The 15,226-nt window shown below is 45.7% G+C and overlaps 1 protein-coding gene across 1 annotated transcript in view; it reads right to left on the reverse strand.

Annotated features, from left to right (window-relative positions):
* LOC130493940 (uncharacterized) overlaps positions 1-15,226 on the reverse strand; it is a 68,430-nt gene that overhangs the window by 24,724 nt on the left and 28,480 nt on the right. Inside the window, exons 9-10 of the mRNA XM_056867570.1 lie at positions 12,057-12,374; positions 9,722-9,906 (exon numbers count right to left, since the gene is read on the reverse strand). Of these exons, the coding sequence (XP_056723548.1) occupies positions 9,722-9,906; positions 12,057-12,374 (503 nt within the window). The remainder of the gene's footprint in view (positions 1-9,721; positions 9,907-12,056; positions 12,375-15,226) is intronic.

Consider the following 15,226-nt stretch of genomic DNA (forward strand, 5'->3'; position numbering starts at 1 on the left):
AGCCAGTGTGTTGAAGTGCAGTGTGGTGGACTTGAACTGATGAGGGCCTGGGTTCAAATTCCTACTCAGCTATAGGGTTGCCACTGCCTCCAGGTGGGCGCTGGAGATCTCCCCGAATTACAACTGTTCTGCAGATAGGGTTCCCAACTGCCCGGTTGTGGTGGCAATTCCCCGCCAATTAACCGGGTTGCCCACTGACCAGCTGATGGTCAGAGCGGGCAGAAGCAGACAGGAAGAGCGATTCCCTTCCACTCATACTTCTGTGGGGTCAGAGTGGGCAGACAGCGGGGCTGGGAAACCGGCAGTAACTGTATCTGGACTGTGCACAAATCCTTCCCTCTCCCTGTCAACATATGTCAAAGTTATGCCTAGTCTGCAGTTTGCTAAACAGATCATACTGATCAGAGTGACAGCTAAGTCATGTGATGAGGCTGGTCTGATCCAGTTTGTACAGCCAGGAATGGGGATTTCCAGAATGACTCATCTCAGGTGAACTGTGATTGGTCATGAATGTGTATATAAGTCTGTATAGTGAATGTAAGTTACCTATTGCCTGAAATATATATGCTGGCGAAGCACTTTGATGCTCAGAGCTGTGAATGTTAACAGCCAAAGGACTCTGTGTAGATATTGTAAATAAACTGTACATAGCAGAACTGCGTGGTGTGAAGTTGCTACCAGGTAAACTCCTGAAGTCCAGACAAGCTGTGCGCGACAGGGTTATCGGCCCAGATAGACTGCGCTGAGAGCTGGAGGTTCTATTGGAGTTGGTGAGCTACTGCCGTGAGTTGCTGCTGTGAGCGGTTTGGATGTCTACAGAGGCCAGCGACGCTGAGGACCTTGATGTACAGTCTGCAGACGGTTCAGTTGTTTCTGACAAAGAGTCGGAGGAGGAACCAGGGGAAGATAATCAGCTACTGCCGGTGAGAGAAGATATAATGGCGCAAGCTGTTTCTGCCCTGCTGATTGATAAACTGACCGCAGATAACTATGCCGTGTGGTCTCTGCGAATGGAGCATTATCTTAAGCGTGAGTCATTGTGGACGTATGTGGATTCTCCCCCACAAGCTCCCACGCCTGAGGAAAGTTTAAAAGACCAGAAGGCATTGGCCACGTTGATATTAAGTGTTGCTGATGACCAGTTGGTGCATGTGGCAGGACAGGGGTCAGCTAAAGATGCCTGGAATAGCCTCAAGGCTGTATATGTGCAAGACACGGCTGGATCCCTTATTTCCCTGATGAGAAGGATTTATAGAAAGACTATGGAGCCAAATGAGAGTGTCAGAGCTCATTTGAATACCTTAGCCACGTATTTTCAACTGCTGGCTCAGAGGGGAAAACAGATTTCTGACCAGGACCAGGTGTTTATAATTTTAAGTTCCCTGACGGAGCGTTTCGATCCACTTATCTCAGCCCTTGAATCTGTGGATGCAGCAACGTTATCTCTGCAATACCTCACAGGGAGGTTATTATCAGAGGAGACGAGATATATGCAACGGGAGTTGGCAGCCGGCCAGACCGGGAGCTGTGCCAAGCAAGAGATAAGGAAGGATACAAGCCTCAGCTGTGAAGCAAGTAAGCCTATACCTGTGGCGTTACGTGTCAGATGTTTCAGATGTGGGAAAGAGGGACACATTCAAAGATTTTGCCCTGCTGCAAGGAAATACAAAGAAGGAAAAAGGACTCAAGTTGTGACCAAACAGCAAGCTACGCTGGTGAGAGCAAGTCCAGACTCCCTGAATGACTCTTGGATAATTGACTCAGGAGCTTCACAAATATTTGTGAGGGAGGAAAGACTACTAATGAACTCACATCAATCGGCGTTAGGTCATGTAAGTTTGGCAGATGGACGTTCTGCAACTGTTTCCTGTGAAGGAAGTGTAATGTTTGGAAGTTTAAACCATACATTCAATGATGTGCTATGTATACCCTCTCTTGAGAAAAACTTATTAAGTATAAGTGCACTAGATTCTGCAGGATTCAGTGTAACTTTCAGAAATAAGTGCTGTAATATTCTCAAAGGTGATAAAATTATGGCAGTGGGGAAATTGAAAGATAATGTGTATGTGCTAGAGAACATGGCAGGTAAAGCACAAACAGTGTTAAATAAAAGCCCACACCATAAGTGTATACATTTGCTACATAGAAAACTCGGCCATGTGGGCTGGGGTACCTTGAATAAAACTCTTGCCCTGCTGGGCAAAGAGAAGGTTGAAGGGTGCAAAACATATCTGGATTGTGATGTATGCAAGCAAAGTAAATCTAAGGCACACCCAGTTGCACCAAGGAGTGACAGAGTAACAAAAACCCCTCTATATCTTGTACATAGTGATCTGGTAGGCCCTTTCCCAGACAGTATATCTAAAAGAAAATATCTTCTTCTTTTGATAGATGATGCCACAAGGTTCACATGGGTGTATCCCATAGCAAAGAAGTCAGAGGTGTGTGATACTATAAAGATGTGGGCTAACAATGTGCAAAGGCAATTGGGGCATAAAATTTGTAAGTTCCAAAGTGATTTTGGGGGCGAGTACATGTCTGGTGAAATGGCTCATTGGTTTAAGACTCAAGGTATTGAACATAGAATTGCTAATGTATCTATGAGTCAAGAAAATGGTGTTGCAGAGAGAAAGGGAGGAGTACTGCAAACAATGATAAAATCAATGCTACTTGATGCTGGATTGCCAAAAATGTTCTGGGCTGAAGCGGCAAAAAATGCTTCTTATATATCGAATAGAATTTGGACAAGTGCCACAAATAACATTCCATACAAGGCTTTGTATGGGAAAGATCCCAGTTTGGATCATATCAGGATATTTGGCAGTAAAGCATGGGTTAATATACCACTGAAACAACGTAGGAAAGGTGGTGAAAGAGCAAAAAAGTTGACATTCCTGGGGTATCAGACAGGAATGAAATCTTACCGTTTTGTAAATAACCAAAATGCATTAAGTTTCAGTCGTTCAGCTACATTCTGTGAGGATGCTAATTGGCCTAAGATACATGCAAACCAATTACCATCCACAGTAATGTTACCTATGGATGATAATTCTGAAAATATGCCAGAGGTGAAACAGGAGGTGCAGTCACCAATACATGCAGACTCTGAGAGTGTGCAAAGTGCAGATCAGAGAGCAGTACCAAGAGTGTCCTCTAGATCTACAAAAGGTATTCCACCTCAAAGGTATGGTGTAACTGCTAACCATGTGTTTGTGAAAGTTCCAACTGATTACAATGATGTGTTAAGTCTAGCCTCAGAAGAGAGAAATGCCTGGCTGCAAGCCATGGAGGCGGAATATAACTCATTGGTGTCAAATGAAGTATTTTCCTTATCTGAATTGTCAGCAGATAAGAAAACTCTGAGTTGCCGTTGGTTGTACAGACTCAAAACCTTGCCAAATGGGAATGTTAAATATAAGGCAAGATTAGTTGCAAGGGGACTTACGCAGGTGGTTGGACAGGAAACATCTAGGCCCAATTAAGAATTACCTAGGGGTGCAAGTCTCCAGAAATGAGAATGGTTGGTGTGCACTAAGCCAGGAGACTGAAATGTTTGAATACTGAAAGGTTTCAATACTTAAGGAAATGGCTGTGTTTAACAAACGTTTGACTAGGGAGGCGTGTCAACATATGTCAAAGTTATGCCTAGTCTGCAGTTTGCTAAACAGATCATACTGATCAGAGTGACAGCTAAGTCATGTGATGAGGCTGGTCTGATCCAGTTTGTACAGCCAGGAATGGGGATTTCCAGAATGACTCATCTCAGGTGAACTGTGATTGGTCATGAATGTGTATATAAGTCTGTATAGTGAATGTAAGTTACCTATTGCCTGAAATATATATGCTTTGATGCTCAGAGCTGTGAATGTTAACAGCCAAAGGACTCTGTGTAGATATTGTAAATAAACTGTACATAGCAGAACTGCGTGGTGTGAAGTTGCTACCAGGTAAACTCCTGAAGTCCAGACAAGCTGTGCGCGACACTCCCCAACCCCAAAAGAGGCTCCCAAGTGGGGACAATGGCTGCTTCAGAGCTTGGACTCCACGGCAAGGGTGGGGAACCTTTTTTCTGCCAAGGGCCATTTGGATATTTATAACATAATTCGCGGGCCATACAAAGTTATCAACTTAAAAATTAGCCGACCAAGCCCCCAGCAGGCAGCTGCCCCAGATGAACGCCCCCCCCCCGTGCGGGCAAGGAGGCTGGCATCCAACCAGTGGCGTGCACGCCCACCTGGTGGCACAGGATGGTCTGTTGCACAAGCCGGGCACCCTGAGACTAGCGAGAAGATTTCCCTGCCGGGCTGGGGGTGGGGAGATCGGGGGGCGGGGTCTCCTCCAGCGACTCTACGGGAAACGAGCCTGGGAAGATTTCCCCAAGCAGCAGACCATCGCCCTGGGAAAGTTGGAAGGAAGCAGAGAGGCGCAGCAGGACGGGCTTGCCGAGGGGAGCAACCTCGTGCATCATCTGCCCATTTCCAAATCAACACCCAGGTGCAAATCCCCGACCCCTCTTACTGGGGGGGGGGGAGTGGCAGAAACTCTCCAGTTTCCCCCACGGAGCTGACTAAAAAAATAAATAAATAAAAAGAGGGAAGAAAAGGTCCAATCGTTTGGGTGCAACTCCGCCTCTCTGCCCTTGTCTACGCCAGAGTGGTTCCCGCAGCAGCAGCAGCACACGCGTTTCCCCTGCAAACCGGCATCTGGATGCGGACGCCAGATCCGCAAGAGGGGGCAGGATGGGCTGCACCACTCCAGACAGTGAGAGAGGGTGAGTCCAGTTTCCGAAAGCTCCCCCCTCTTCAAGAAAAGTCCACGCAGACAGAAAAGCAGCACAGCAAAGAAAGGGCTGAGATTATTACCTGGCCCCTTGAGCTGCTACTTTTCTGGTATAGCCAGTCTTTTAGTTGCACGTACACAATCTAAGCCTTCCACACAGGCAGGTATCCACCCTTCTGACCTTGGAGGAGGAGGAGCTGTGCAAAGCAGGGACCTGCCCATATTGAACTTGGAGTGGGTGAACAGGTGGGCTTCACCCTAATACCCTCTTCTGCATTGTTTAAATAGACTCTGCAGTCCTAGGATTACATGGAGAGACGGTTAAGGTGTCAGACTCGGGTCAGGGGAACCTAAGTTTGAACCCCCACTCTGCCCTGGAAACTTGCTGGGTGACCTTGGGCCAGTCACACACTCTCAGCCTCGACCTTGGCAAGTATGTTTGGATGGGAGACCTCTGAAAGAGTACCAGGGACTTGACCCAGAGGCAGGCAATGGCAAACCATCTCTGAACATCCCTTGCCTTGAAAGCCTATGGGGTTGCCAATGCCAAAAACAAAATGTTAATTACATTGGTTCTTAGGATTCTCATCCTGTCCATTGCATTGGTTTTTACACTTTGTCATCTGCCTTGACTCTCAGTGAAACTGGCGAACCATAAAATAATGTAAATAAAATAATAATACCAAGTACCTGGTGTTGCTGTCCTGTGTCAGTGACTCAGCAATAAGTCTATTCATAAGTTCATTCATTCAGCAGTGGAAGAGCTTTTCCTGGACAGCCTGCTGGTAACGCTGTTGCCTGTCTCTGAATACTTCCCTGTAAATCACTGAGCCTCAACTTTTCCTACCTTTGGTCCCACCAATGGCTCTTATCAAAGAACCTGGGCCCCACCAGGACGGAATTTTTTAAAAAACATCTTTTTTGAGAAAGACATTTATATGTTTGCACTTGCAGGCATTTTGTTTATTACAATTGCTTGTTTATGGTAGGTTATAAGGACATTAATATTACATTAATATTCCTTTATTGCTATAGCTTTAGAAAACAACAGAAATAATTATTTCATTAGCAATTGAAAAGGAATAATTGTTCTGAAAACCCCAAATCCCTCCTAGACTAGTTCTGTCTCAACCGAGATGCACAGCCTGCTGGTTGACAACCACTGCTGTACATTAAACTCCCGGCACTCACAAAAAGAGCCTGTCAGGGAGGAAACTAGACTGAACCATCCCCTTGTGACAGGCAAAACTGTCTTCCGTGGGTTTGTTTGGTTTGTTCTGTAACATAGGGGAGTGACCTCTCAAAGGTCCAGAGAAGACCAGGCTAATTCCAGCTTTTGACCTGTCTAGCTATAATTTTTTTAAAAATTGTTGACGCACCATTGCAATGACCTATTATGGCAAAGACTAGTTCACAGATTTTAAAAACTCACTGTTGCTCTTTTCATTGTGGAGTTATAAGAGGAACAGTATTGGCTGCATATTGAGCCTTATAACTCTGGCATGAGAAGGACTACTTTTAAAAAATGAAATCAGGGAAATCATTAAAATTATGGTCCAAAGAAGATCAGGCCACTGCCAGCATTTGAGATGCCTAGCCATAATTTTAAAAAATAACTCTCCATTAGAATGACCTATAGTGACAATGGCTAGTTCACAGATTTCTTTCCTGTTTTTTTTAAACTAACTCTCTAGCTGTTTTCATTGCAGAATTAGAAGGGGAATGGGACTGGCTGCACATTGCTCTTTATAACTGAAACAAAAAGGGCAAGAGTCCAGTAGCACCTGGTAGTATTTTCTGGTAGCTGTGGCTCACAAAAGCTCTACCCTACCAGGAAATATTTTTGTTAGTCTTTAAGGTGCTACTGGACTCTTGCCCTTTTCTACTACTGCAGACAGACTAACACGGCTACCCACAGTGAAAAAGGGCTAGAGAGTTGCTTTTAAAAATAAATCTGGGAACAAGTACATTGTTGCAGTAGGCAGGGGATATAAATATTTTAATTTTTTTTAAACTATGTTGATCTGGTACCAACTTTTTAAAAAGGCCTCCATTAGTAGGTGGACGAAAGGCCTCCCCAGAGCATCAAGGCAAGGAAATTGCACATGAGCAGGAATTCAGTGTAAATTTAGACAAAAATAAAAGCCAGAATGCTGAAGAGTCCTGCCCATATTGGTGTCAGCCCACAGCCCTCATTCCACCCCCTCCACGTTCAATGGCAACATCCTCATCCGTCCATGTTGAGGGAGGACGAGGCCTTGGCTTCATCTTTGCCTCTTCTCTCTCCTTTGCTTTCCCCATCTTCAACTTCTTGCCAGGCTCCTTCCTTCACATTACAAACCCCCCGGCATTTCCCCTTCCCCCAAAGTTTGGGTCCTGCTGTGGTCACCTCTCTCCTTGCAACCTGCTCTGCTCTCGCTCTGGTCTTTCAATGTCCCCCTCAAGCCACCTCCCTCCTATCGGCTCTCCACTGCCAAAATCCCCCACCTCTCTCTTCATTCTGAACAAGGGACGTTTCTCCTTTGACCCCTCCATTAACTTCCTTTCTGCTCCCAGACGCCACAGAAACTCTTCAGTCCTGCCCTTCAAACCTCTCTGCATCGGTCCATCAGAAAATAAATCCGGGGGCCTCAGAACTGGTCACCAGCTTCTGGATTTTGATGGGACTTGTAGAGCCCAAAATGAAGGGAATCGGAAAATCCTGGCCCAGATTAGGTCCAGAGACTCTGGTCTTTGCAATGGAATCAAAGGTTTAACCATGAGAAGCCAGGAAGGTGGGAAGCAGCATAGACAGGGATGGTGGGAAATATCCCTTCCTTTACAAAACAAAGAGGGGTTAACTTCCTTCACCTATCAGAGCCTGTGTGGTATAGTAGTTAGGGTCTTAGAATCTGTGAGACCCGGGTTCCAATCCTAACCCCACCATGGAAGCTTGTTTCTTGGCATTGGGCCAGTCACACACCCTCACCCTAACCTCCTTCTCAGGACTGTGGTTGTTGTGAGGATAAAATGGAAGGCAGGGGGGTGATATAAACTGCTGTGGGTTCACCTTTGGGAGAAAGGCAGCAGAGACAAGATGAGGGGGGTAAAGAAAGTCCTTGAAGGTTCAGAGCCAGTATTTTGTAGTGGTTAAAGCAGGTCTAGGATCTAAGAGACCCAGGTTCAAATTCTCATTCTGCCTCTGATACTTGGAGGCTGACGGAAGTCACACACACACACACACACACTCAGCCTCCTCCAATTCACAGGACACTTATTGTGAGGATAAAATGGAGGACTGGACAGCGATGTCAGCCACGTTTGGTCCACGCTGGGGAGAAAGGCAGGGTATACATGAAGTCCCTCTGTAATAAGCCAAATCTAGGACTGCATGGAAGGAATAATTGCAGAGAAATTACTAACGCTATTTTCAGTAGGAAAAAAGGGGGGTATGTTTTTCAGAGTTGCTCCTGTAGGAAAGGGACACTTGCATAAATCTGATTTTGGGTACAGTTCACAAAAAGGACGATTGCACTTTTTGTTGCTCCATCAGATATTGCATACGTCTTCCGACAGGAGGTGGAACTGCTCATTCAGTATTTAAACTACCGTTAAACATTGTGAGTACAACAAATCTCTAGTCAACGATGGAAGTGAGGGGCGTCTTTGTGGGCATCTCCAGCTCCTCCTCTCCCTTCCCTCCAGCGGTTGGGGAAAAGGAGGGACCCTGGATTCCCGCTGTCCCCCCTCTTCTTTGGAGGTGGGACAGGATCATATATCTCATTCTGAATCTGGCACCCGTGTGTATCACATACCCCAGAAAGTGGGGCCAGGTACACTTAGGAGAAGGACTCCTACCAGCCCACAGAAACATCCCAGGATTGCAAAAAAATCCCAAAAAGAAAAAAATTACAAATTTAACATTTTCAGAAAAACACGGAGATCTTGTGAAATACGTTATGAGATCTCGGTTGTCAGTTTGGAGAAGGAGCAGTGGTGACGTGAGCCAGGCAGGCAGGGGAAGAGGAGAAGGTCTGCCACCCTCACCCACTCTTGCCACCACTACGTGAGCCTGGCAGGTAGGTGGGTGGAGTTGCAGCTGCCACCACCCCCACCGCCCAGCTCTGTGGGCAGGCAGGCAGGGAGGAGGAGGAAAGGGAGCCGCTTTTGCCCCTATGCCATGGGACCCCTAAACCAGGCAGGTGGAGGCAGCAGCACTGCAAGTGGGAGGGGGCAGGCAGGGGAGGGAGGGGAGCCACCATATCCCCCCTCACCACCACGTGAATCAGGCAGGTAAAGGTGGTGGTGCATTAGATTGACAGGGCGGCTGTTCAGTGGCCAGCAGGGCATGCGGGGGTGGGATGATGCCCCCCCCTAAGCCTCGTTTAGTCCCTTTATCCCCAGATCTTCCTGAAGTGTAGATGACACATTAGTATGATTGTAAACACTGAGTGCTTTGAAGTGCAGTGTGGTAGACTTGAACTGATGAGGCCTGGGTTCAAATTCCTACTCAGCTATAGGGTTGCCAGCCTCCAGGTGAATTACAGGTGCAGATGACGGAAACTGGCTCCCCTGGAGAGACCGGCTGCTTCAGAAGATGGACTCCATGGCATTATGCCCCCCTCAGGTCCCTCTCCTGCCCAAACCCCACCCTCCCCACCTCTGCACCCCAAACCTCCAGGAATTTCCCAGGCCACAGTTGGCAACCCCAGCAATGAAGCTCAGTCGCTCTTGGCCCAACTTCCCTCGCAGGGTTGTGGTGAGAACAAAGTAGAAGCACCCAGTTTGTTGGAAACTTTATGAACTGAAATGTGTCACTGTTGCTTTAAGAAATGAGATACAAATTTTAAAAAGGGAATGGAGGGAAAATGTCTCCCTTTTTACTCCAGTCGGTTTTGGGATCTGGGAGCCCGGAGAGGCCTCATTTGGTGCTCCTGGTGTGAAGAGAAGGGTCTTAAGAAGAAAGTTTGAGGTGGCCTTTTTCAAACACCCAAAAGAAGGGCAGGAGGGTCTCTCCACGGAAGGCGGCTCTGGAGAACTCGTAAATCGGGGATCCTTGGTCAGCATCCAAAAAGGCCACTCGGCCCCCAGCGTAGTTCAGGCAGACTCTGATCCTCTTTGGCTCCCCGGTCAGGGGAGGGTTTATGCCTTTTTTTTTTTTTTTTTTTTATAAATTTTTATTGATTTTTTAAAACTATAAATTCTCCATAGTTTTGACAACAGCGTAAAAATAATATCACAATCGCAATTATATTGATTGTTGTCTTAATTACCATTAAACATAAAAAAGTATGACAACTTCCCCGTCACCTCCATCTACCTCTTAATAAAGTATTATTAGCCTTCGTTAACATATACTGATCCTAGCATTAATTTCATTTTAAAGTTTCATGTTTTGTGAAGTTTTACATTCTGGATCAAAATAAAAAGTAGCCTTCCATTATTCCCAGATCTTGTACATTATCACAATGATTCCTTCAATACTCCCCTTTTCCCCAGTTTCTCCAACTCCACCAGTTCTAGCGTTAAAATGATTTAATCCCTTTATTCTGAAACCTTTGTCCCTTTCCATTTAACATAAATTTAAAATAGCCATGCCACCCATCCACACTGTCAAAGCCTTCCAATCCAGCAATCATATTTAAGTCAATCCTTTAACCATGGTCTAATACTTCCTTCTGTAACTGAAATAAGTCAGTCAAGTATGGGAACAAGATTTCTTTGTTTTCTCTCATTTCCTCAGGCAAGGTGCATATCCAAAAATAATTCTTTCTGGGCTTCATCTCCATCGTGGCTTCAATCTGTGTTCCTTGATCTGCTCTCTTCTTCCTTGTATCCACACGTCCTTCCATGACTTTTTTAAATGAAAAGTCCATTTCTTGTATGTCTGATCTCTTTGTCGCCGGCTGGTTACTTTCTTGAACTTCTGTCTTCTTCTTTATAACCTTATATTCTTCCGTGACTTTTTGGGCAGAAGAATCCATTGCTTGTATGTCCATATTTGTAGTCATCATTTGAATTTTCAAGACTTTTATGTCTTCTGTAACCAGATTCAACTTCTGATTACATACCAGTGATGATTGGTCAAGAGTCATCATCACTGAAATCAATTGAGCCATCTGTGTAGAAATCTGTTTTAATTGTTTAATTGTCGCCTCAGAATGTTTAGCAAACATGTCCTGTATTTTTTTTCCCATGGTTGAATTCTGTAAAATTCCCTTTGATTTCATAAGAGCAGGGCTATGTAGCCAGATCAGGGAGAGGCTCCAGAGTATGTAACTTAATTAAAAATTTGATGGTCATCTAGCAGGAGTCCAGCATGTAGTTAATAGAGAATAGTTTATTGTCCAACTTAATATCTTTTTTGGGTTGAAAAAATAAGTATTTAAACTTAAAAAAAACTTTTTAAAATTAAAAATACCAACGAGTTTTACCAGACGCTCTAGATCGGCTGAGCCAGGAAGTATTCCAGGGATTACCTCATCGTAGACCTTCTATCGTCTCTTCTCTATGGTTATTACCTTCAGGAGTGGTTTTGGTGTAACACGAGTAAGACGAATTTCCGGTCTTACGACCTTCTTCCTGTTGATTTGTAGAGCAGTGGAGAGGTAAAGCACAGAGTCTTCCGGTCAAAGGATCCTCTTTGTTGTACACGTGGCTGGAGGACTTTTTTTTCCCTCATGTAACTTCTCAAAAGTTCCTCCCTCCCCTTCCTTTAAGAACGCGTCGGATTGGCAGATCTTACATCAATCATTCAAGCTCGTTGTTTTAATTTAAGTTGATCAGTCTGATAAGGCTCCTGCTGCTTTATCTGATGGATCTCATACAGCAAAATCATCCAGTTCAATTAAGGGAGAGAAACGGTTACCAGGAATATTTTCTTCAACCCCCTGTTATTCGATAACGCCAGTGAAAGACGAAGGATTCTTATCTACTCACTTGGGCGCCCGGAGGTGAGGCTTTAATCTTAATGTAGTCCTTATGATGTTTATAGGGTGCTGGAGGGTAGAGTCTGAAGCCGAAGTTGCGTGCTGGCGATTTCAATCCCTTCGTGCCCACGGGACCAAGCGTCTGAAACTCCGGGGGGCTTATTAAAGCCACCTCAGAGTATTCAGGAGGTCAAACCGCATATATGGCTGCAGGGAATTCCTGCCTCTCAGCCCACTTGCAAGGGCTGGGTTGGGGTGCAATAAAACACCCCAAATAACACGCAAACTTGGATACTCCCCAGGAGCCCCTGGGAAGACGAAGCACTCAGCCCAGCTCAGCACCGGAAGTTCTCTGGGGAGGGTTTATGCCTTTTAAGGCAGCCCTGTAGCACCCACACCACTTCCCCACAGCCCAGAACCCTTCCTCATGACTAAAGGTGACGTCTCCCTTCCTCCTCACAGACTTTCTGGCCACCCCCACAAGCCAGGTTTCCTCACTTCCCACAAGGACTTCCCAGAAATGGCGGCCAGCTGTGAATCCCTCACGGCCCAGCACAGCACCATATGTGGAAAATCTCTCAGGATTGTCAGGCAGATCTTGATGTATTTCTCCACATCTCAGGCTTTCCCGATCCTCGGACAGGACGAGTAGGGGATGGGCCGTGTCTGGATCCAGAGTCACATTTGCTGTTGGGGGGAAAAACAAGGAGACGAGAAGCATCTTCAGCCAGGAGATTTCTCCCCCTCTGCCCTGTTCTGCGTCCTCCTCCTGCTCCCACCTCTTCAAAAACCCCTCCTGGATTCACAGACTCTCTCCTGCCTCCTCCTGACCTGCTAAAAGGCAGATCAATCTTTCTTGGGTTGCCAACTTCCAGGTAGTAGCTGGAGATTTCCTGCTATTACAACTGATCCCCAGCAGATAGAGATCAGTTCCCCTGGAGAAAATGGCAGCTTCGGCAATTGGACTCTATGGCACTGAAGCCCCTCCCCAAACCCCACCCTCCTCACACCACGCCCCCAAAACCTCCCATAATTGGCAAAGAGGGACCTGGCAATCCTAAGTCTTCCTGTGTGCTTCAGGAAAAGGCAGGTAAAATCCACAATAAAAACCCACAGTAACCCAACCCATTTCTTCCCAAATCCTGTCCCAAGCAGAGAGCCTCGAGAGAGAAGAGAATCATGGATATTTCAGTCACAGGATTCCCCGCCCCCTAAGAAATCATGAGTATTTACATACAAACCCAAATCACATGAAAAATGAGCAGAGGCACAGAATGGGTTGAACACATCTCAAAACAGGGAATACCACTGAATTTGGCTTTAATTGACCCTGAACACAACACAGAGACTGGAAGGGGGCTCCCATTGCTTTCAGCTGCGTTTCTCAATTGGCATTTGGGACCATTTTGGCAGGACTTGGGGTGGTTTCTATATTCCAGTGAAAGAACAAAGATTGGACTGAATGCAGCTTCTCAGGGAATGTCCTGTAAGGTAACGTTACGTCAGCAATAAAGTGGAGGTGATGTCCTGCCTGCACCCCTCAGAGGACGCCTGTGAGATCAGACCTTCACACCTCAGCCTGAACAACCTGCCTTCTACCCTTCTGTCTTTTAAAAGGTTGCAACATCCAGCCTGATGAAGACCTCTGCAGTGCTTGAAAGCTTACACAACATTTTGTGCCAATTTAAATAATAAATAATGAATTGATTTTGCTCTTGTTTGCATGGACCACTACAGCTGTACAAGTTTTTCAGCCCCCACCCCCCTCCATCTCATTCTAGTGATGCCTTTCCCTGTATATTGTCACAACAGAAAGGTCTAGAGACTTATTCTTTAATGAAGGCTGGGAATTCAGAGAACCAGGTACACGTATTGGTAAAATGTTATATATCTATATAATGATAATACAATTGCCTATTTAAAAAAAAACTAAAAATCTCCCCAGAGGTGAGGGAAGTAAATGATCACCACAAGGGTCAGGAAAATGGCTGCCACATAGGTGGGGAAATCTAGATGTTCCCACCCACATAGCCATCCAGGCTTTCCTGCAAACCAGGTTTAAGAAAGATCAGAGAACATTTGGGAAACCCCAGCAGGTGTACAAATGTGGTGATGAAGCAGGAGGGGGGAATCAGTTCCCACAACGGTTAAACTCAGGGCTAATAACCTGTGAGAAGATGGCCAGGATCAAGCTAGAAATTACAGGAATATCCTTGTATTTGAATTCCTGTCCCCTCCCTGCTCCTGTGGAAGCAACTTATTGACAGCTCTGCAAAAACTAAGCCAGTTTGAAAAGAGCTGCAATATTACCAATTGGAAGCCTTTCTGCACTAGAGTTACCATCACAAAGCTATCAAACCTCAAGCATGACCTAGCCTGGGCTGGAAAAACAGATGCCTCAATAATCAACTTTGGCAGAAGAATGCTTATTTTATGGAACTCAACCAAGCAACAAACGTCCTTCGGCATCAAGAAAGGGTTTCCTTGCCTCACATATATTTTGCAGAGCGTTGAAAACACTATTCGGATGCTTGCAAATTTGTCAGCACCAAAGAATAACATTTTTTAAAAGCAGACATAACTTTTCAATGAGGCAGAACTGGTTTGAAAGAAACTTTGCTGCCCTGACATACATCTAATATCCAGGAGATACCTCTCCAAAAACCGGTTCTGCAACTTTACTGAAAGCTTTGGTAAAGGACTGATATGTTGTGATACACCATCAATGCTGTTTGAAAAAGTATTAATTTAAAACAGCCAATAACGGACCCTACACAGAAGGGAGAAAAACAGAGCTAAGCCAGCATCCGACCTGCAAACATCTGCCTTCCTTCTGTCTGAATTTCCTCTAAAATGTACTCAGGAGACAACCTCCTCCTGCCCAGAAGTGTGCATCCGAGTGACAGACGGGGAGGCGGAAGACCAAGTTGAAGAGGAGGCTTGTGAGTGACAGGCACGTCGTTCCAGTTCTTTTCCCAAACATTAAACACAAATTATGTGTGAACAACTAGAACAGAAGCACCAGGGCAGGCTGGTCTTCTGCATTTATATACTGCCTTCCCCTTCCCTCCCCTCCCCCCTGTGAGGTAGGTGGGGCTGAGAGAGCTCTTAAGAGAGCTGTGATTAGCCCAAGGTCACCCAGCTGGCTTCGTATGTAGGAGTGGGGAAAACAACTGGGTTCACCCGAAGAGGTCTGCCGCTCATGTGGAGGAGTGGGAATCAAACCCATTTCTCCAGATCAGAGTCCACTGCTACAAACCACCGCTTTTAACCACTACACCATGCTGGCTCCCATCTCTTTTCCAAAGGTTGGTAGGGACTACAGTTGTTTCTTTTGTTCATCATCCTGCTCATTGTGTACAACGCCTGACAGCTTTAGACTTCAGTTCTCACAACACCCTTGAAGGAACCGTATTGTGTTATTAGGTCCAGAAAGAATCAAACCAGAGCCTGAATATTTGCATCTCACTCCACCCCCACGCCCCCGTCCATTATTCTGTCTGCTCCCTCCAAAGACAAAGCACACTTTAAAATTAGTG

Source organism: Euleptes europaea, chromosome 1 (genome assembly GCF_029931775.1).
Source record: "Euleptes europaea isolate rEulEur1 chromosome 1, rEulEur1.hap1, whole genome shotgun sequence".
Lineage (NCBI taxonomy): Eukaryota > Metazoa > Chordata > Lepidosauria > Squamata > Sphaerodactylidae > Euleptes > Euleptes europaea.